The following is a 21,035-nucleotide window of genomic DNA, read 5'->3' as shown; positions in this document are numbered from 1 at the left end:
ACAATGATGCCTGTGTCACTGGGTTGTGGTACTACATACATACGACAGGGCCTGTATACATAGCAGGCAGTGTCTGGCACTCGGTAAGTGTGCCGTGAACCACCTGTCTTCTCTTCTGAGCTGCAAGGAAGGACCAGCCCTGGACAAGGAGTGGCCTGCGTGATCAAATTCCGGGGCTTAGATCCTGTCGCAAGAAAGCCTAGCTGGAGCAAAGGCTGGAGGAGAGTTTTACAAGGGGAATTATCTTCTGTTCACCTGCAAAGACAAGGGGGCAGAGTATGGCACAAGGAATCTGGAGAAGGTTCCCAAGGGGATGGCTGAGGCGGTCATTTCCAGGGACAGCTGTGTGTGCAGAGAGGGAAAAAGGCAAAGAGGCCAGTCACGCTGGAGAAAACCTAGAATCTCCACCCCTGCGGCCAATCCTCGTCTGGGAGTTCTCCAGCTCTACAAACCAGACCTGCAGCCTCAGCCAGAATAGATACCCCACAAAACTGGGGTACAGGCTGAAAAACTCCACTGGGGGTCTGCTCCCCACCTATGGCTACATTTCAGCCTGGCGTCTTGTCATCTGGATGATGGCAATGTACCCACTTTCAACAGCCTGAAGCCATGGAATAGGCTCTTCCCCAAGCCCTGCCCCCAAAGCTCTGCCAGCAACATTCCCTACATTCCAGTGAGAGGAAGGGAATGGCAGTCAGGGAAGGGCATCCCGTGGGGCAGACATGTGGGTGGAGGTAAGAGGAAGAATTACAGAGAGTGCACAAACACCTTTAGCAAGGGAGTCCCCTCTCTAGGTGCAGTACCACACTGGCCACTTCCGGGTCCCCTGCTAGGTTCATCATTGGCAGCACCTCAGATGTCCTTGGATGGAAGTGGAGAGCACCCAGGCCAGGGAAACGAACTAAGCTTTCTAGGAAATAAAGCCTTTTCATTAAAGGAAGCCACCCAAAGAAAGAGGCAACAGCCGCCAAGGTTTACCCATTTTTTATTTTTTATAAAACAAGCTACAAATAGTTTCCCTCTCTCCTTCACAAAGGAAAACCACACAACACCGCCTACACACACGATCCTGTGGGAGACAAGATGCCTGGGGAGATCTCGAAGATCCAAACATCTACAGGCAGGCGCCATCTCCATGTGTGCATGCTTCCTCCAGGCCTGAAAGTGGGGCCAGGGTCTCGTGCAAGGCCCACTCAGCTCCGGCACGTTGAGTTCTCTCATTGGGACTAATGGGAGGAGGCTTCCTTCCCACCTTTCCACGTTGGGGCAGGGCCACCAGTCATTCCTGAGATAACCTCTAGGACTTTCTCCAGGACAGCAGGGACCTCCTTTAGCCCAAGACCCCATCAGATCCTGTCCCGAGAAGGTTGTGCTCCTCCCACGGGGACAGTGCTTGTGGTGCCAACGCCTTCCAGACCCGGAACGGGTGGAGGTACTTTTAGGGATGTCGGGTTGGAATACAAGATGAGGCCAGATTTGCAAGGGTGATCTGAGGAGGGGACCAGTCCAGGGCTACCCAACCTCCCTCACTGCCACCACAGCTGCTTATGGGAAGGGGTGCCAAGGGCCACTTGCTGCTCTGCCTGAAGGCCACTTGAATAGGCACAGCACCTGGGCAGAGGGAGCTGCGCCTCAGACCAGAAGGCTGGGCAGCCCACCCTAGAATCTGCGGAAGATGCCTGTGATGCCTGTGGAACGCTGGGCCGGGATTTCCCTGTAGCTGGGTTATCACCCCTGCCCTTCTAGGGGAGGCAGAATAGGAAACCCAAGATCAGTTTTACTTCTGGAATTAGCTTAAAGCCTGGAAGCCCATAAGAAAACTTGAGGGAACAGGAAGAACCTCAGTATTGGGTTTTTTAAAAACCAACAAAACAACTTTAGTGTTACCAACAAGGTGACTGACACCTCCCCCAACCCACCCACCCAGGCCTGTGATAGCCACTAGGACAATAGCGGGAGATGGAGGAGTGGAGAGGTCACACCCAATCTGCCCCTGGCACTGAGACAGCTGCGTCTCTGGGAGCCTCACTGGTAGGTTTGCAGGGAGGTGAAGAGTTTCCCTGTTGGCACCGCACCCCTCAGTGAAGGCTTTCTGTCCTGTCCCCTCCCCTGCTTAGATATTAAATATCTACTTTTTTAAAGGCCCTTCTGTGTGTCTTTTTCTTCTTTGCCTCCCCTCTCATGCGTTATACAGAGTAGATGCTAAGCATGGATGAAAACGTTTCGAGTGACGTAATGCAAATCCTTTGTGGATAATTTGCTCCGAGGGTCACTAAGATACTGGTGCACCCACCAATGCTGGGCCCTTTGGGGGTCCGGAGAGCAGGAATGCACGGACCCTCTGAGAGCCGGTACCTGTGTAGGCTATTCATGGGATCTGGACTCCCTTCCTCTCCCAGGGCAGTTTCCATCTCTCCTTAGCCCAACCTCCCTGGACAAGGCCGAGAGCCAAGTGACTTATCAATTTTGACAACTAATGGCATGGGGCAATATAGTCCTCCCACCAGAAAAGAACTCGTGGAGTCCACAGTACAATTGCAGGACTCCCGTCTTTATACACAAGGGTCAGTCTCCAAACAGAAGTTTAGTAGGCCCAGGATAGAGTCCTGGATTTTAGAAAGCTGGACTATGTGTCCAGAGTGCCCACCACCCACAGCAGGCAGAGGGAGAGAAATAAACAAACAGCAATGCCAATGCCTGTACAAAAGAACTATACAATTTACATATATATTTATATACAGGATATAAATCTCTTTCTTCTCAGCCCCAACAACACCCTCCCCCACCCCCCCCAAAACCCCCTAAAAGTTGTCAGTAGCAGATCCAAAAACTTACAATAAGAGAGAGAATAAAGTCTTTCTTCCCTTTCCTTTTCCCACTGTGGTATTAGATATTGGTGTTTTAAAATGAAACCAAAAACAAAACACGCAAGTAAGAGTTATTAAAAGTGCAAACATGGTGGGCACCACTTATGTTACACGGGATGTGGCAGGGCCATGGGCAACGCTGAAGGTTAGGTGTCTGGTGGTCCATCCTGCCTCCCTGGACTCTCCACCTGCCCTTGGGTTTTCTGCTCCTTAGACGAGGCGTCCTACTGAGAGAAGGAAGGAGAATGCAAAAAAAAAAAAAAAATGGTCGGGGGGAGATATAAGCAAGAAGTTAGAGTTGGGCTTGTGAGAAATCCAACTATGTCCATCAATTTCCCCACAAGTGCAGCCTTTTCCACCTGCTGTCCTCTATGAGGCTAGGTGGGGCACAGGTTGCCTGGACTTGCAGATGAGCATGTTTTACCAGCCTGTCCTTTGCCACTATGAGGCACCACCACTGCAGCTGAAATAAGTCTGGCATTGGAAAGAACAAGGCTTGGCCTAGGGAAGTGTGGGTTGCAGGGTGTGCACTCTGTTCAGATCACACTACTCTCACATGCCAGCTTTTCAACCTGGGGCTGGGGTGGAAACGACAGGGGTTTGTTTACAGGTGGGGATGGCAGAATCCCATTGGCACTGACCCAATAGTTCTCTCGTGTCCTCAGCAAACAACCTGAAAATGGGAGCTTAAGTCACCTGGCCAATCCCTTCACCCCTGAGGAGCCCAGAAAGGGGCAACTTACTGAATGGGTTTGTGCCTGCTCATTTTGCCTGGGGAAAACTGCCAAGGCTACCACCTGCAACAAACCAGGAACATGTGACATTGAGTGGCCTTGACCAGAGAACTGGCACCTTCTCCCGTATGCTGGGTCTCTGTCCTCTCTGACCCTCAGAATAAAGAGCAGACTTGGGAAAGAGCAAAAAGTTGTTTGGCCCCTACTTTTTGCTCTGTGAGTGTCTATGGCTCAGGTGAACTTATTACTGGCCAACGCCTTCACACAAAGTCCCTTTTCCATAAGGCCTGGCTCCTGCTGGGCACGTCTTTGCAATCCCTCAGCTATCCACTAAGAAGGGCTCTGGTGCTGATACACCTGGACAGAACTGTCCCAGGTCTTGGTTCCCCAAGTCACAGAATGTCAGAGGTAGAAGGAATCCAGCAGCAGCTCAGAGCAGAGGGGCGACTTACACAAAGTCCCAGGCTTATTCTGCTGACACCCACATCTCCCCACAGGGCGCTGAGCCATTGTGGAAACTGCCACGCCTGCTCCAGCAGGTCCTGGCCTCTTGAAGAGGAGCGAGGAGCTGGGGGCAACCACATCAAGAGCTGCCCCCCGCCACCACCCCGAGATGCTTAGGGCCACGTGACTCTGTGCACGCCCCTGAACCTCTCTGGATCAGTCTACAGCCTGGGAGCTAGAACCACAGCTGTACGGCTTCTGCTCTGCCTCCCTCTCAGAATTGCCTTGAGGATCCACTGAATTCATGGAGGAGGAGAAAGGGCTTTGAGGAGTGTACAGCGCTGCAGAACCCAAGCCCACCCGTTGGTCATGTGAGCCACAGCTCCATGTCCCCTGGGTTATGCCAATATTCCTTACAACTGAAGAAAGGAGAGCGGACATGGGGTGGAGTGGGCGTGGGGTGGATATCGGTTTATCCAATTTTACAGAGGAGGACATGAACTCTAAAAGAAGGTGACAGCCCCAAGGCAGGCAGGTGGGAAGCGGCAGAGTCAGGCTGCTGACTTCAAATCCCACCTTTCCTCCGCTCCCTCCAGCAGCTGCTTCTCTCCTTGCTGAGTAGAAAGGTCAGCACATCTAAAAAGGAGGTGAACAGCAGTCCTGCCCACCAGGCTGAGATGTGTGAAGCAAAATGGACAGCTAGCCATAACCAGCTCTTTTTCATGGAGGCTTATGTGCTAATCCTGTTACCTAAGTCCTATCAGTTAATCCTCAGAGCGACTTTATTTGAGAGTGATAAAATTATCTCCATCTTAGGACGATGAAACTGAAGCTTGGAGATATCAAGTAACCCACCCAGGATAGCACAGCTTCCATGTGGCAAAGCGAATTCCGACCTAGCTAGCTGCCTCCAGAATCATGCTCTGAGCCACGAGGGAGGATGGAAGAGAAGAAGGCTGAGCCCCAGGCAGTTGGCTGAGCATCCTCAGACAAGGCGAAAGAAGAGCTGATAGTTCTGAGAAAAGGAGGCAGTAGACCCACCCCGCCTGCCTCACAGGACGGTGACAATGATCCCAGTGAAGGTGCTTTATAAATTGGGAAAGTGAAGAAAGAGGCATGTTATGCAGAGAATTCAGCTCTCCAGGGAGGAGTCTGGTTGGTAAAATATCTGTGTTCCAGTGGAATTTCCAAAAATTCAGTCCCTTGGACCCAAAACTCTACTGGTCCCCAAGCTCTGTCGGCATCCTTCCCCTAGCCAGCTTCTGTCCCCACCTAGCATGCAAGCCCCTCGCAGCCCACCAGGGGGCACCGCACGACACGGGATGGCTGACCGACGCACAGGCTCTGCTCCCGGAACCCCTGCACACCATCGACCACAGGGGCTTTTCTGCCGCCCTGCAGAGCAGAGGGATGGAGAGGGTAGTTCTGAAACTCATGCCTTCATTCCCGGACATGTTCCTCTACCGCTACCAATTTCTTTTGTGCCTTCACTATGTACCAGGTACCGTGCTAAGTTCTTCACACACATTATCTGATTACATCCTCACCAAATCGTTGAGGTAGGTACTATAATCTCCACTGTGCAAATGGGGAAACGGAAGCTTAGAGAGTTTAGGTAACTTGCCAAGGATTAAAGATCTGGTAATTGTCAGAGCTGGGATTAAAATCAAGCCAGGCCCATCTGACTTCAGGGCCTCTGCACTTACTCCAGCCCCTACTTGTGCCTGATCATGGTATCCCACACTGCTCCTGGGCCTCTCAATAGTGGTCCGTCATCCCACAGGCACTGCCTGCCTGGAAACTGTGGGCTTCCCCACTCAGGTTGCTGGTGGCACCCTCACCCCCTTCAACACCTCTACTCCTGCCCACGCTGCCCCCAGGCTGGTCTGCTCCCCCTCTTCCCCAGACTCCCCCACTGGCCACTCCCTTGGCTTCAACAGACAACCAAGACCGGCCTGCTCACACAAGGCGACATCTTCAAACACACTGGGGTCCTTCTCCTGGAGGGGACAGCAGTCTGGCCCAGGAATCCTGAGGCTGGGCCAAGCGCCAGCAGTGGTGGTACCTCATATGTACCCTTGAGCAAATCGCTACTCCTCTCTGGGCTAGCCTTGACTCCTAGACTGCAAAATGGACTAGAGGACCCACAGAGCCTTCTAGCTCTGGGCTGCTTGGGTCCAGAGCAGTGTGTCCTGGAGAGTGTGTTGAAATGGAGAGTGGGGACACAGGAATCCTTTCTGCCTCTGCATAGGCTTTAAGTCTACTCAGCCTCCACTTCACCCCACCCCATTGATTAATCCTACATACCCTCTTCCTCTTAACTCAATGTTCTACTCTCCCTCACTCCATCACACTCATACACACACATATGCAGACACATGCACAGACATACACAGACATATGCACAATGCATGCACACATATGTATAGACATGCACACATAGCCATACTTAAAGACATAAGTGTAGACCATGTACAAACAGACACAGACATGAACACAGACAGGTGCACACTGAGGCCTACCCACGGAGACATGCACAGACATGTGTATATACATTCAGAGACATGTCACAGACATGGGCTTTCTGGCCAGACTTTCCATAGTCCTACCTTTGAGGTGAGGGGTTCAAGAGGGTGTATTGGGCCAAGAAGAATGACAGTTGCACTCCAAAGCACCCTAGGGTCCTCTGTGGGCAAAGCTATGAGGATAACTGAAACTAACACTTGTCTGCAGCTGAGCCTGGATTGAGGAGGAACATCCAGATGACCAGGGATCCCTAAATCTACATTCTACTTCAGTTTTCTCTGGATGCTTCTGTCAGGTCCTGTATGTCAGCTGGGACTGGCAGACACCTGGTGCCTGGAAAGGCTTCAGAGGAAGGCTAAGAGGAGTCCCTGAGCTCGGTGGATCTGAGCTCACCACACTCAGCCATTGCTTGGCTTCCGTGTGCTGTGCAGACCAGAACTACTAGCACGGGAAGGGGGCCGAAGGCAGGGGCAGTACAGAGCATCATCGCTCAGCCCAGGAGTGCCCCTGGTATGCCTGGGGTCTACATTAACACTGGATGGTCTCTTCCCGACATTGGCCATCTGACTGTGCTCTGCGAAAGGACCACAAATTCCAAGTGTGTCAGAGCATAATGTCACCGGAAGGGGCAACCCCCTCATCCATTCATCCCTTCACTTATTCATTCATTTAACAAGGACTTAATGAATTACCAGGTGCCATGTACTGTGCTAGAGGTTAGGAATTGAGAGAGAGAATCCTTTTGGCTTCAAGGGGTAATCGGAAGAGTAAACTGCAACACAGTGTAAGTTCATCTTACAAAGAAGAATAGTAATATTGAACTTCTATTGAGTTATTTCAATTTCTCAGGAACTTTGGGAATGCTTTAACTCACTGTCCCATTTAATCAGCACAACAGTCCTATGAGATAGACTCTAGCATTTTTCCCATTAAGCAGGTGAAGAAACTGAAATGCAGAATGGTTCAGTAATTTGTACTGAATTGAAATCCAAAATGCTTCAAAATCCAAAACCTTTTAAGTGCTGACATGATGCTCAAAGGAAATGCTCACTGGAGCATATCGGATTTCAGATTTTGTGGATTTGGGATGCTCAACCAGTAAGTGTAATGCAAATATTACAAAATCTGAAAAAGTTCCAAACACTTCTGGTCCCAAGCATTTCAGATAAGGGACACTCAAGCCGCATGTGGTGAAAGAGCGAGGCCGGGACAGAGGCAGGGTTTGAACCATTGACTCATTGCTGAGTCCTGGAGACTCAGAGTACTATGGGAACAGAGAAGCATCCGCATCAGACAGGCATGCCCAGAGTAATGAAGTCACACACCAGTAAGCCCCAGAACCAAGGCCAGAAACCAGCCATGGTGGGGCAGGTGGTGGGAAGTGGATCCCAAGCCCAGGTTCCTATGGGAACCCATCCATTTCCCATGCTATTCTTTGGGTTTACTCTGACAACTGAGGAACAAGGAAAAGGCCTTTTTGTCTTCTTCTGCTAAACTCTCTCCTTAGGAAATCTCAGCTTTTCCCAAGCTTCCATTTCAAATAAGTCGGCATCACCCAAATCTGCATCTTCAGACCCTTCACCTGCATTACAGAGCCACTCATCCTTCATGTGCATCCAACTCAACGTGTCCAAACCATACTTGGGCACCCTCTACATCCCTCTATACTTAACCTGCTCTTCCTTCCATGTTGCCCATCTCAGTGAGCAGCCCTGCCTCCAGCTGAACAAACCTACCTTTGTCCCATACCTAACTTGATCTCCAATCACCCACTTCTCTCCATTCCCCTTACCCTGCTGTGTTTTCATAACTTGGCCCTCCATCACTCTAGCCTGGACTGTGCCATGCCTCATATTGGATGACCCTGCCTTGCTCATTTCCAATCCATGTCCCACCCTGAAACCAGAATACTTTTTAAAGAAAAACTGATACTATCAATTCTCTGAACGCCTTCAACAGCTTTCCACTACCCTTATAAAGTCTAAAGTCTTTCACCTGAATTTAAAAACTCTCCAACTTCACCTTGCCTCTTGTCACCACCCCTGCTCTTCCTATCACTGTTAAAATATTCATTTCAGTCACACAAACATCCTTCAGCTCATTGAAAACTGTTTCCTTGCCTCCAGAGCTTCACTCCTCATTTGCCTCGGCTTAGAACACTCTTCCCTCTCCTGACCTCTCTGCTTGGCCATCTCCTACTCATGTTTCCAGTAATGGGTTAGACCATGGGTTGGCAAATTTATCTGCAAGAGACTAAATAGTAAATATTTTAGGCTTTGTGGGCCATATACAGTCCCTCTTATATATTCTTCTTTCAAAAAAAACTTACAGCTCTTTACAAATGCAAAAATCATTCTTAGTTCACAGGCTGTACAAAAACAGGCCACAGACTAGATTGAGCATTCAGGCCATTGTTTGCTGAGCCCTGGTTTAGGCATCGCTTCCTTCACAAAGTTTTTCAAGGCTGTCTGTCCCTTAGAGTCTTGGGTGCCCCTATATATGTTGCTACAATGCTCTGCACTTGCCCTGCTGTGACGAGCTTACTAGGTGTTCACCAGAATTCATGCTGCTCTCTTCTTGGGTTCCCTTCCCCTAGTGACTGAGTTCCAGCCAATGAATTATGACCAGGAATGTGTGTCATTTCCAGGGCTGGCCCATAAAACCCAGCCTTCCTAGTGACCGAGCTCTGGTCAGTGAAATACCAGCAGGAATGAGTGTCATTTCCAGGACTGGGCCATGAAACTCCCTCACATGCACTGCTTCATGTCTACTCCATCTGGTTGACTGAGGATGGAGATGACCCCCAGAGTAACCTTGGAAGCCACATGATGAAGATGGCAGAGTCACTCTCAGCCTGGATCCCAGAGTGACTGCATAGAGCAATCCCTGCCCCTACTCCTTCCCCTATACACACACACACACACACACACACACCCTACAACCTGCGACCATGCTGAACTATTATATGGGAAAGAAAAATTTTCCACTGTGTCAAGCCATGATGTATGGGTCTACTTGTGACTGTAGCCTCATCCTATAGTCACCCTAGCACACTCTCACAGCATGTATCACAGCTCATGTGAGTGCTTATTTAAGCTCTGTCTTCTGTGCAAGGATAGGGACCTTATCAGTCAATTCCACCACTGTCTCAAACATCTAGCATGAAGCATAGCACACTTCCAGCAAATAACTGATGAACAGATGAGTATCTGGAATCTCATTTATCAGAGAGCCCTTGGTCCCATGCCTGGGTGGGGGCAAGTATTGAAAGGCCAGGAGCACAGGGGAGAGCACTCACCTTCTTTGCTAACACCCAGGCAGCCCTTCAGCTCAGGCAGTGAAATGACCTTGTCTTTGTTCAGGTCACAGTAGTCGGTGAAACGCCGGGCACATTTCTTGGGCTTGGCTTTCTTCTTCACATAGCGCTTGAAGGGCTTCATCTCCCGCTTGTTAATGTCGTTGCTGCTATTGCTGTCCAGCTGGCTGAAATACCAGTGCACTACCCGCTCCTCCAGGGTGTGGCTGGGGTCTGGCTCTGAGAACCTGGGCCATGGACAAACACCCCCACCCCAGAGAACACCAATCAGGATCTTGCAGGAACCATCAGCCCTGGTACGACTGCCCCCAGAAAGTCAGGTAGAAACAGCTCCTCCAAGCCAAAGTCCACCCAGAGCGGCTCAGCCTGTGGCAACATTAAGCCATCCTCTCCGACTCAAATCCTAAGATTGGACCATTCTTTTCTCAGGACTCCCCAGGTGGGTAATCTTTATTACACAAACATGCCTCACCCTCTACCAAAGCCAGAAATGTTCTTGTACATGATGGGTGCTCAAGACAAATTAGCTTGATCTAATTCGCTGAATAAACCAGAGCTGGAATCCAAATTGTCCTTCCCCTGGCCTAGCACTCACTGCGGACAAGCTGCTCATTACACGTAAACATGTGCCCTGGGGTGGACTGACTGTGGGGAAGGTGCTCTGAGCATCCACTGTATGCCCAGTGCCAGTCTGGGCCCTGGAGGGTGCACCCCTGGCCTCAAGTGGCTCACTGTCTCTATGAGACAGAGCCAAAAAGGTGAAAATAGTCATGACGACTGAATGTGGGGTGTGAGGTTCCCATGGTCCATCACTGCTGGACATCCAGTGCAGTGGGAATTGAGAGAAGAAAGCAACTGGGTCAGACACCAACAGAAGTTCCAAAACTGGAAAAGCCTGGACCTACTGGGGATGAGTCTCTCCAGCCTGAGGTTTTAGTCAGGGGATCTGGGGTGGACCCAGGAAACCATGTATTCACCAGCACTGCCAGGTGATTCTGCTGAGAAATGCTGGACTAGAGTCACCAAGAACACTTCCTGGCATCCAGATGCAGAGTCACAAGCACATCTAACACAGCCCCTCATCAAGTTACAAGGCCAACATCTACGTCTACATGTGTAACTGTATGTAATGGCCTACTCATCTATGTTATTTACTTAACTGTCTCCTATTTTCTCCCAAAATGGAGTCAGGGTGATAACTACTATTTACAATTTTTAAAGCCAATAATGGGTCTATTACAGAGGGGCTGCCTGGGTTCACTAACCAGGAGAATGGAACCCCATCAGCCCCATGGCTCCTGTTCCCAGGCCTTGGCACTGAGTGACTGTGATCTAGGCCCTTGTGCAACTTCCCCTGGGGAAGGAGAAAAAGATTGATGTTGGGAGTCCCACACATTCACATCCTCAGTGTGCAGGGCACTGGGACAGAGCACATGACTACCAGAGGTCAGAAGTGGGGCAGAGGGCTCACTGTTCCAGAGGGATCCTAGATCAGGGTCCAAGGCCTGTCTGCACATGCTGAAGCTGTTCCTGGTGGGGAAACTATTCAAGGCACTTGTCATGCCACCCTGTCTTCTCTGGGGTTTGCTGAGTTTTCCAGAAAGGAGATAATCTCTGACCCCTCCCCTGTGAACAAGCCAGCAAACTCCCTCCTCTTCCACCCCACCAAGTAACGTCCAAGTTCAGGGAAAAAGAAGTTCCATTATGGGGGGGAATAAAAGCCAGTCATCCATCCCTGTTAGATGCCTATTCCTAATTAGCTGAATTTCAGTCTTGAGCAGGTAATCCGGGCATCCTGGACTGATTCCAGGAGGATGCAATTAGTGGATCTGCCAAGGGGACCTCATCGTGACAGGTTTAACTCAAAGAGTACCTGGCGGAAGGTGTGAGGGAGCCGTGGGAGAGCTGCCAGCTGCCTCTAACTTTTAGGAAATCTGCTTAGTCTGTCATGGAAACCAGGCTCAGGAGGTCTTTGAAACAGGCATGAAGTTATTCACTGAAGAACTCAGATTTTGTCTCTGCCAGCATACACAGTATTCTGGTGTTTTCCATCTTTCCCTATTTTACCTGCAATATTCACTGTTAAGACGGCCCCTGCAGTGCATACCAGATGCAAAGGCAGAAAATTTTGTTGGAATGCTATTGGTGCAGGTAGGGGAGTGACCTGCCTCTCCCTGCCTTTCCCCAAACAGCAGGGAGGGCACAGGCTGTGGAGGAGAGACAGAAGTCCCCCAAGGAAGGAACTCAGTTCTCTCAAGCAATGAGGGAGACAGTCAGGGACCTTCCTGCTCAGCCCCTCCTGCCAGGGAGCCATGAGAGTTCCAAGGCAAAGGCAGCTCTTCCTTTAACCTTTAGGCTCAGTATAGCGTAATGTCTACCTAGAGGCTGGAATAATAAAGCCTCAGTCGCTGAGACGGGAAGGGATGAGGTCATCCCACCCAGAGGCCCTGCCAGGGGAGGCGCGCTCCCTCCAACACGTGTTTCTGGGGCTCCCGCCTGTCCAGCTTTCAGCAACTCCATTGATAGAGCTCTGCCACCCTCCTTTGGGCTATTTTGCAGCAAGAAGCAGTTCTTCTTCTGACTTTACAACCTCCAAGAGTTTCCTTCCATGCCTGAGAGTGACCATCATCTGACTCCTGCCCCTTTCCCTGCCTTCTTCTGATTTTCCCTTCCTGACATCTCCTTGCCAGAAGAACAACATTTTGACTCTCTTCCCTCCCATCAAGGCCTCCCAGTGCAGGGCAGCCACAACTTCTGATTGCTGCCCCCCACCCTGCCTGGCTCCCAGCTGAGCCACTGGGCTGAGATGTGCAGCATTCACTTCCTCAGGAGAGATCCTCTGAGCCCCTCCAGGCAGTGCCTCTGGGCTCCCTCTAACACGGGCATGACTCACAGCCTGCCCTGTGAGGCCTGAGGGTCCTGCTGCCTTCCTTCCTCCTTCCCAGCTAGCATGATATTCTCTGCTTCTGAACTCCTTCGGCTGCCAAAACAACCCTCAAATCCCTAAATAAGAGAGCCCTACCTCTACCTGTAAGCTGGGTAGCCCTAGGGTCATCTTTGGAATCCAACACTTTGGCCAGGCCAAACTCCAAGTACATTAATAGCAGAAAATTTCAGCTTTGAGTCCATGAGGGATTGTGAACCCTCTGAGAGCCTACACAAAGATGTGAGCTCTCTCTCTAGAGAAATGGACATACACAGAGAAGTCTGCAGATTTCAGATTAATGGACTCCCTAAATCCATTCAAAGTCCATGGACTCAGGTTAAAAAAAAAAAAGACAAAAACAAAACAAAACAAAACAAAACCCTTGATCTAGAGGAATGGAGGCTCTAGCCATGGCCCAAGAAGAATATTTAAGCATGATGCTTGAAGAAGAAGATGGAGTCAGACAAAAGACAGTAGCTGGAGGGGTTTGGGGATAGTTTCCCTACTTCCAACAAAACTATTGAAGGCAATGGATTTAAAAACTCTGTAAATCAAGTTTCTGGCCTGGCAACAGCCTTAAGTCACAGATGAAGTTGACAGCAGGTACCCACTATGCTTTGTACAAGCTCTTGGCTAAGACTTAGATCCAGCAGGAGTCCTAGCACAGCAGTAAGTGTGTGCAAAAGAAGACCCAAGAGGCCTCTGTTAACTGAACAAAATCCGAGATTTTTCCTGGGGGAGTGCTGGATAGGCATGGAGCAGGGAGGCCTCCCCGAGAGCTTCAGGAATCTCTCAAGCAGTCTTTGCTGGAGACTTTCCATCACAGTTAGACCCCCTCAACCACAAAGCCATAGCCCAAGAAAGCCCAAAGCCTTGCCCCTTCCCCTCCCAGCTCCAGGATTGCACTGGCCTCAGGCTCCCAACCTGTCTCACACAAGCACACATATATTCCACTGGAGGTCAGGACTGCTGAATTCAAAGCTGGTCATCAGGCAAAGGCTGGGGACCTAAGTTGGAGGGAGCAAGAGCTCCTTAGGATCAGCGTAACAGCACTCACTTGTCCACACTGCAGACTTCTCCATGGGTAAAGTACTACTTCTACTAAAAGGGCTCACTGGGTAGGTACAGTATCCAAGTTTCCTTGGATATGGTATGAAAAGACACACCCAAATGATACCAGATTCCAGATTTTAGAAGACTATGGTTCAGACAATATGAGCCAAATAACGTTGGTGTCTGCCCTACCTCTGGGCTGTTTTTGTGACTGTCCTGTTGACTTCTGCCTCCAGGGATGAGGAAACCCACTAGAGCCAAGTTCCTCCCTAAACTGGCCCCACGGAGCCTTCTCCCAGTTTCAGAGGTGGCATAGGCTACACTTCTCCCACAGCACTTTCAGTTTTGCTTCTGCAGCCTCAGCCCCGCCAGGCCTTGGCTGCAATGCACAGCTGGAGAGCCAGCTCCGTTTACCACAAGGAAACCTGCTTTGGCCATGATCTCGGGCCCAGTTCTGCTGTCCTAAGCAGTTTTAGAGAAGGTAAGGCGGGACGGCCTGGAGGCACTAGCCAAGCCAAGCAGACCAACTGAGCCCCGTCTGGAGTTGGGTCCAGGCCCCGCCAGCTGTGCGGGTGCGGCTGGGAAATGCCAAGTCAGCCACATTCCAGCCTCTTCCTTGCAAAGCCATCAACAGGCCACCACACTGGGCAGGAAGGAGGAAGCCACAGTACAGTCTCCCCTCAGGGGACCACGTGAAGGGCCAAGAGGCTCACACAGCCCTTCCCACCTCCCCTCAAAGTTGACTTTCCCTGGGGGAGGGTGAGGCCAGGAGAGGGTTCCCCTGCTCTAGAAGACTCTGCCGGCTGAGATCTCAGAAATCTTCCTTTGGGACTGATAAATGCTAATGGGTGCTGTGGGAAGGCTGTTCTAAGGGGGAACACTGCCTCCTGGAGCCCTGGCCAGAGGGGGCACAGGGATAACTCACTCACACAGAAAACATTCACCAAGAGGGACTATCATCCATTGATATTTGCAATGCACACCCTCCCATGCACCTGCCATAGAGTTTTCACAGACACCCCATTCTACTCTGCCTATTTTTAGATCTTTGTAGCACTGTTTTTTGCTAATAAATCAGGCCAGAAAAGGGAGTAGATGCCTCCCACTCTTCCACTCCCTGCATGTAGCAAGTCTTGAAATCCTATTGATTTCTTTACAAAAGCTTCAGCAAATCATCCCTTTCCCACGGTCCATGCCCTCATCACCCTTCATGCTGACACTTGCTATCATCTTCCTGCCTGCCTTGCTCCCCTCCAATCCTGCTTCCATAGTGCCATCAGGATGACTCTGCAAAAATGCCCACCTAACCCTGCAGCTCCCTTCTGCCCTGCATCTTGACTCCCAGGGCCTGGCACCAGCTGGGCTCTGCTCAACTCTGCAGCCTCATCTCCTAACTGTCCCCAGCCTGACTCCCAAACATAAACCATACTACTTCTTACAATTCCTTCCACACTTCCTACCCTGTTCACACCTCACTACCCACATGGTCCCCTCTGCTGGAAGGCCCTTACCCCTGGTCCATCTAGGTCAGGCATTTTCCCACTCATAAGGGAAGATGGGGCTCCACTGTTGCTCCCATGGAAGGCCTTCCCTCACATGCTCTGGCTCCCCAGGGTCCCTGCAACACTTTCTCAGCCTCTATTATCCTACCGACTTTATACTGCAGTCATATGGTTGTTCTGTATCTCCCTTCCAGACCAAAAACTATCCCCTTTTCTTCAGATGCCCCAGAACCTAGCATGGAGCTCATACCAGGGGCGGGTTGAAACGTGAGAGCTGATGCAAAGCCAACATCTCCATGCCTGACAGGAAGTAGACTGGGAGGAAGGCACCTTTTTTCTGCACTGTCCAAACATCTTCTATCCCTTTTTCCCACTGTCCCCAAGTGAGACTGTTTCCCTGGCCCCAGCTGATGTCCAGCTTTAACTACTAGAGTCTGAGAGGATAAAGGAGGGATCAGATGCGGCTTCCTTAACCTCATGCCTGTAGCCCCAACTCTGCCTGAATTCCACAGCCAAGGCCAAAACTCAGAATGCCTGGATTTCCTAATTGTCTTCGTCAGTCCTGTTCCAGACATGCTACCTGACCTCCAGCTGCCTCATACCTCTGCTCCTCCATCAAACAAGAGGGACAACTGGCCAGGGTCTGTCTGCATGGCGCTCCAAGTCCCTGGGTCCTGGCCAGGGTACCCTCGGGCCCTGGTTACAAAATAGCACCACAGTAAACTTGACAGCTGGCTCCAGCCTTATACTTGGTCTTGTGGTGGTTGGTTGACCCTCTGATGTGTGCCAGAAAGAGGTCTTATCAAGACAGGGATCCATCCATCTATCCCCCGTCCCTCTAGCTATTTATTCATTTATCATATTTTACTGGGCACCTACTATGTTCCAGGCACTAGTCTAAGCTCTGGGAATACAGGAGGGAAGAAGACAGAAAATGTTTCTTCTCTCATAGAACTTAAATTCTCCTTGGGTTTAGGGAGACAGATAATATATCAACAAGCCAGCAAAATATCAGACCGTGATATATGCTAGGCTGAGTTAAAAAGGGGTGCTGAGGTACAGGGTGAACAGGCAGCTCCTACAGATTGAGTGGTACTTGAGAAGGTGACATTTAAATAGATAAGCAGGGGCCAGTCATTGGAAGATGGGGAACTGAATTCTAGGAGCAACTGACATAGAGGTCCTGGAACAGGCAAGAGCTTGACTTGTTTGAGGAACCAGAACTGAGGGGAACCAGTACCTGAAACATAATGGTGGGAAGGAAAGGAATATGCGAGGAGAGGTGGGGCCGGCAAAGTTGTCCTGAAGGGCCAGCCCAGGTCAGAGTTAGGGCTTATGCTGAATACAGTGGGAAGATCTGGAACAGCCTTAAACCCTGTTACTACACTGGTAACCCTGACAGCTACCTTCCTGGATAGCAGTTTCTCTCTTTCTTCTCCCTTTCCCCACCCACTTCCTTGATTTCTAAACTATTTCTTGAAGCATCTTGTCTGTCTTTTGATTAAAGTCCATCCTCTAGGTAACATAACTACCAAAGGCAGTTCAAATCTTCATTCCCATCAAAACCAAGTATGGTCAAGCTAATATGAGCTTAAAATGAAAAACATGTTTTGAAAACAATTTTTTTGAAAAACCTCTTCCAACTCTAAATGACGCTTAAAATAGAATGGAAAAAAGATCCTCTTCCCTAAGGACACACTGATATTAAAAAGTTATAAATTTCTCAGCTTTCATTGCCTGTAAAAATCCCTTCTGTCTGTCATTTGAGGATAAGGCACAAATCCTACCTTCCCCTGGCAGCAGGGCCCATCTGCGTCCCCCACCTGCGGCAGAGCCCACGCAGTGCTCTTGGGAAAGCAACCAAGAGGAGCTTGAAGTCCTGCCTCCTTAGGACTCAGGCAGAAGTGCAGGTGGGACCCCTGAGCTGGAGGGCAGTGCCAGGAGCCTGCAGGAAGGTGTAAGTGGGAAGCCCCCAGACCAGAAACTTTTAATTCCATGGACCTCCTTTTTTTCCTTTTTCCCTTTTTCCCTCTCTTCTAAACATAAATATAAACGTAAAACATAAATCTTTCATGCCTGTTTTTGCATGAAACAACAGGTATTTTTTTCATATTCTAAACACAAGTAACATCAAGGCCAACAATACTGCCTTTTCAAAATTCACCTTCTCCCCTCTTCTTGGAGATCTGGATGCTGTCCTCTCTATCTCGGAGACTGAGCAGCTGAGTGCCACGGGCCGCCTCCAGCAGCTCCCGTCTGTGGGCCTGTTGAACCCTGTCTTCATCTTTCTCAGACTTAGTGCTGTGCTCCTCCTGGAGGAGGCCTGGCCCCCACCCACAGGGGTGGCAGAAACAGAGCCACAGCCAGAAACCAGCCTCAGAGCTCACGGGACCATGGGGGGCTCAGGGCAAGCACCCCAACAAGCAGTTTCCAAGACGGGCAACCACTGCACTCACTTTTTTCTTTGTTCTTCTTTCGTTTTTTTTGTTGTTGTTGTTAATTTTATTGTGGTAAGAACATTAAACAGGAGATCTAGCCTGTTAACAAACATCTAAGTGTATAGCACCGTGCTGTTAACTATAAGGACAATGTTGGATAGCAGACCTCTGGGACTCATTCATCTTGCTTTGCTGAAACTTGACACCCATTGGTTAGCAACTCCCCAAACCCCTGGCAACCACCATTCTGCTCTCTGCTTCTACATGTCTAACTGTTTCCGGTACCTCATGGACGTGGAATCATGCAGCATTTGTGCTTGTGACTGGCTCATTTCACATTGCATAATGCCCCCAATATAACAGGATTTCTCTCTCTTTTAAGACTGAATATTACTCCACTGGATACAAATACCGCATGTTCTTTATCTAGTCATCCATTGATGGGCATTGAGGTTGTTTCCATATCTTGGCTATTGTGTGCACTCACTTTGATTTGATATAAAATTGGGTTTTCAAAATGGCTGCCTTTTTCTGCCTCAGGATGCAGAAACGTCGACAGCTCCACTTGGAGCCCTAAACTCCTACCCTAAACACATACCACATGGTCCTGCCAATCACCACTGAGGGAGCTATGCTGGGGTCCTTCCAAGGCCTAGGCTTGTTCTCTTTGTGGCATTCCTTGCCTTATGGATAACAGCTCTGCCTCTGGGCAGATGCCGGGGGACTAACGCTCCCTCCTCAGTGAGCCATATAAGTTCAGAGCAGGCTGCCCATCCCTGCCAAGCCTAGAGTACCTCCCCTCCTGCTGTAAGGAGCCTAGACACTACCGCACTTGTCTCCAACAGTCTCTGCTGTGCTTCCCCTTCTGGCTTCATGAGCATGAGCAGAAATCTTACTCAGCATGTCTCACAGGACTTTCGGGATCTGAGTCCTGCCCACCTCTTCCATCTCACGATTACCACTCTTACCTCCTCCGCTTCCTCCTCCTCCGCCTATCCACCCCAGCCCAAGCTAACTGAACCACAGACATGCACTTTCTTGGAGCCACAGTATCCTTTCCTTCTCTCTGGAATGGCTTTCTCTTTTCTTTATCTACCTATCTTTTCTTTGATAGGTAGATAAGTCCTACCCATTCTTTAAAACTCAGCTCAGATATCACCTTCTCCAGGAAGCCTGCTCTGACTCCTCCAGACTGAGTGAGACAACCATTCTCCATTCTTCCACCTCTGTCCTAGCACTCACCACAGATTTTGTAAGTATCTATCTATGGTCTAGTATCCCCGCTAAGCTGCATCCTTTGAAGGTGGGACATGCCTCTATCCCCAGATACCTCATCCTTAGCCCAGTGTTTGCTGTGTTTTCCATGTTCAAAAGGTGGTAAGCGGATGGATGAATGCGTGCATGCATCTCCAACCGACTGGCCTAATGGGCCCAAACTCATGAGAGCCAGCAATGCTGGTTACTGGGGAGCATGTGCATTTCAGCCTCACATCAGGACTGCCTCAGCTACCACCTCAATTCCTGACCTGAGCTGTATTTGGCTATATGAGTGTCCAGTTCCATTGCCAAGAGCTCCTTGGAATTCTCAGGATGCCAAAAAGGCATTTGGTTCCTGCCTTCTAGGAGAGAAGAAAATTGCAAAGTGCTTTGTGCTCCCTCTCTGCCTCCCTGTCCCCATGATATAACCATCACCCTTCCTGCCATTCAGAACTCTCACTCCAACCCATCACCTTCTGAGATTAAACAGCTGGAAGTCCCAGACAGCCCTGGACTTTCCTATAAATCAGGTAACTAAAAGCTAGGGACAAGCAGCTCCCAAAGAATAGGGAAGGTAGAGGGGCAGGAAGATTTTTGACAGAAGGCGGGTCAAAGCTATGGGTACATGGTTTCAGGAAAAAGATCAACTTCCAGCCCTTGCCCTCCTCAAACCCTGCCCACTCTCTCACCCTCCCTCAGCATTTGAAAAGTCAGGGGCCCCACATTTTTCTCCTGGGCCTGATTCCTGCTCACATTCTCACCTCCCACCTCCAGTGGGCGCTGCTGAGTTAATGGCCTGAACCATGTCAGTGGTGAGAGCATCCAGTAAGCTGGTGATAAACTCCATTTTCTTCCCTTCTGGACAGCCTAAAAGATAAAATGAGATTTGAAGGTAGATGCCAGATAATAATCAAGTCAACAGCTTTCTCAACTACCATCCTTTCCTAAACTTCTCAAAGCCCTTCTTGTCCAGCCAAATCCACTTTAGTGATTTGTTTACTGATCAGATGAGTCTCATAAACTTCCATAGTTCCTTTACCCATACCCCACAAAGGACCATCAGACCAAATAATGCTTTCAATTTTCTTCCATTCCACACATTTTTGCTAGACATCAACTCAGGCACCATGTTAAACGCTAGAGATACAGAGTTAACAATACAGAAGGTCCTTATCCTTGTAAAGTTCACATCTACAGGGGAACTCAAGCTAATAGCCAAGCAGTCGTCCTAAAGTGAGAAAAATACTGTGCTAGGGGTAAGAACTAGGGGCTGTGGGAGCACAAAGGAGGGAGAGAACCCCCAGTGGTCAAAGTTGACTTAAGTACACCTACTACCAGATCCATCCAAGAGCCTCCTCCTTTTTTCACTTCCCTCCTCATCCATCTTACATTATAACTACAGCATCTCTCTTGTAAATACTCCCAAGTCCTTGTTCCTTTTTTCCTCCTTGTATTATTCCAGGAAAACACAGTAAAGCACAGACGAACCTTCTATAGATACGCCTTTTCCATGTCTACACCATGTAGCTGGGGAAAACACCACCACACAACTGGATAAATGGGTGTCCTATAAAGTCACGATCACCAGCACCAAATGGGCCCTCTACACTACTCCCAGTGCTCCTCTCCAAAGCAACTCCACATAGAAATTAGCAACTAGCTCATTCTCTTCTGTCCCCAAATCCTCCAGGTCTCAGGTTCAACACTTGCTTCTCAGAGAAGCTGTGGAATCTAAAGCAGGTTCTCCCTGCCATTCTCACAGCATGTTCCGCTTTTCCCTCAGAGTACCCACCACGACTATCTATAAAGGCCTGTATTCATTTATTCATATCCAATCTGTCTCCTCCACTCTGTAAGTCTCATGTCAACTTTGACCACTAGATTATACCCAGTGCCTGGCACATAGTAGAATCTCAATTCACATTTGTTGAGGGGTTAGCTAAAAGGGGTACCCTGGCCACCATGACTCCAT

The 21,035-nt window shown here is 49.6% G+C and overlaps 1 protein-coding gene across 4 annotated transcripts in view; it reads right to left on the bottom strand.

Moving 5' to 3' along the window:
- Positions 1-968: 968 nt before the first annotated feature.
- The window catches only part of SMOC1 (SPARC related modular calcium binding 1), a 149,333-nt gene continuing 129,266 nt past the window's right edge, over positions 969-21,035 (bottom strand). For 2 of the 4 annotated variants that reach the window (XM_008977824.4, XM_008977822.4), the window contains exons 10-12: positions 19,825-19,930; positions 9,870-10,114; positions 969-3,094 (exon numbers count right to left, since the gene is read on the bottom strand). In XM_008977824.4, the coding sequence (XP_008976072.1) occupies positions 3,078-3,094; positions 9,870-10,114; positions 19,825-19,930 (368 nt within the window). In that variant the 3' untranslated portion in view covers positions 969-3,077. The remainder of the gene's footprint in view (positions 3,095-9,869; positions 10,115-19,824; positions 19,931-21,035) is intronic. The other 2 variants (XM_008977823.4, XM_003824104.5) reach the window with 1 other exon arrangement.

This window comes from Pan paniscus, chromosome 15 (assembly GCF_029289425.2).
Source record: "Pan paniscus chromosome 15, NHGRI_mPanPan1-v2.0_pri, whole genome shotgun sequence".
Lineage (NCBI taxonomy): Eukaryota > Metazoa > Chordata > Mammalia > Primates > Hominidae > Pan > Pan paniscus.
The sequence above is the reverse complement of the archived record's forward strand: the minus strand, read 5'-3'. Positions and strand labels throughout refer to the sequence as shown.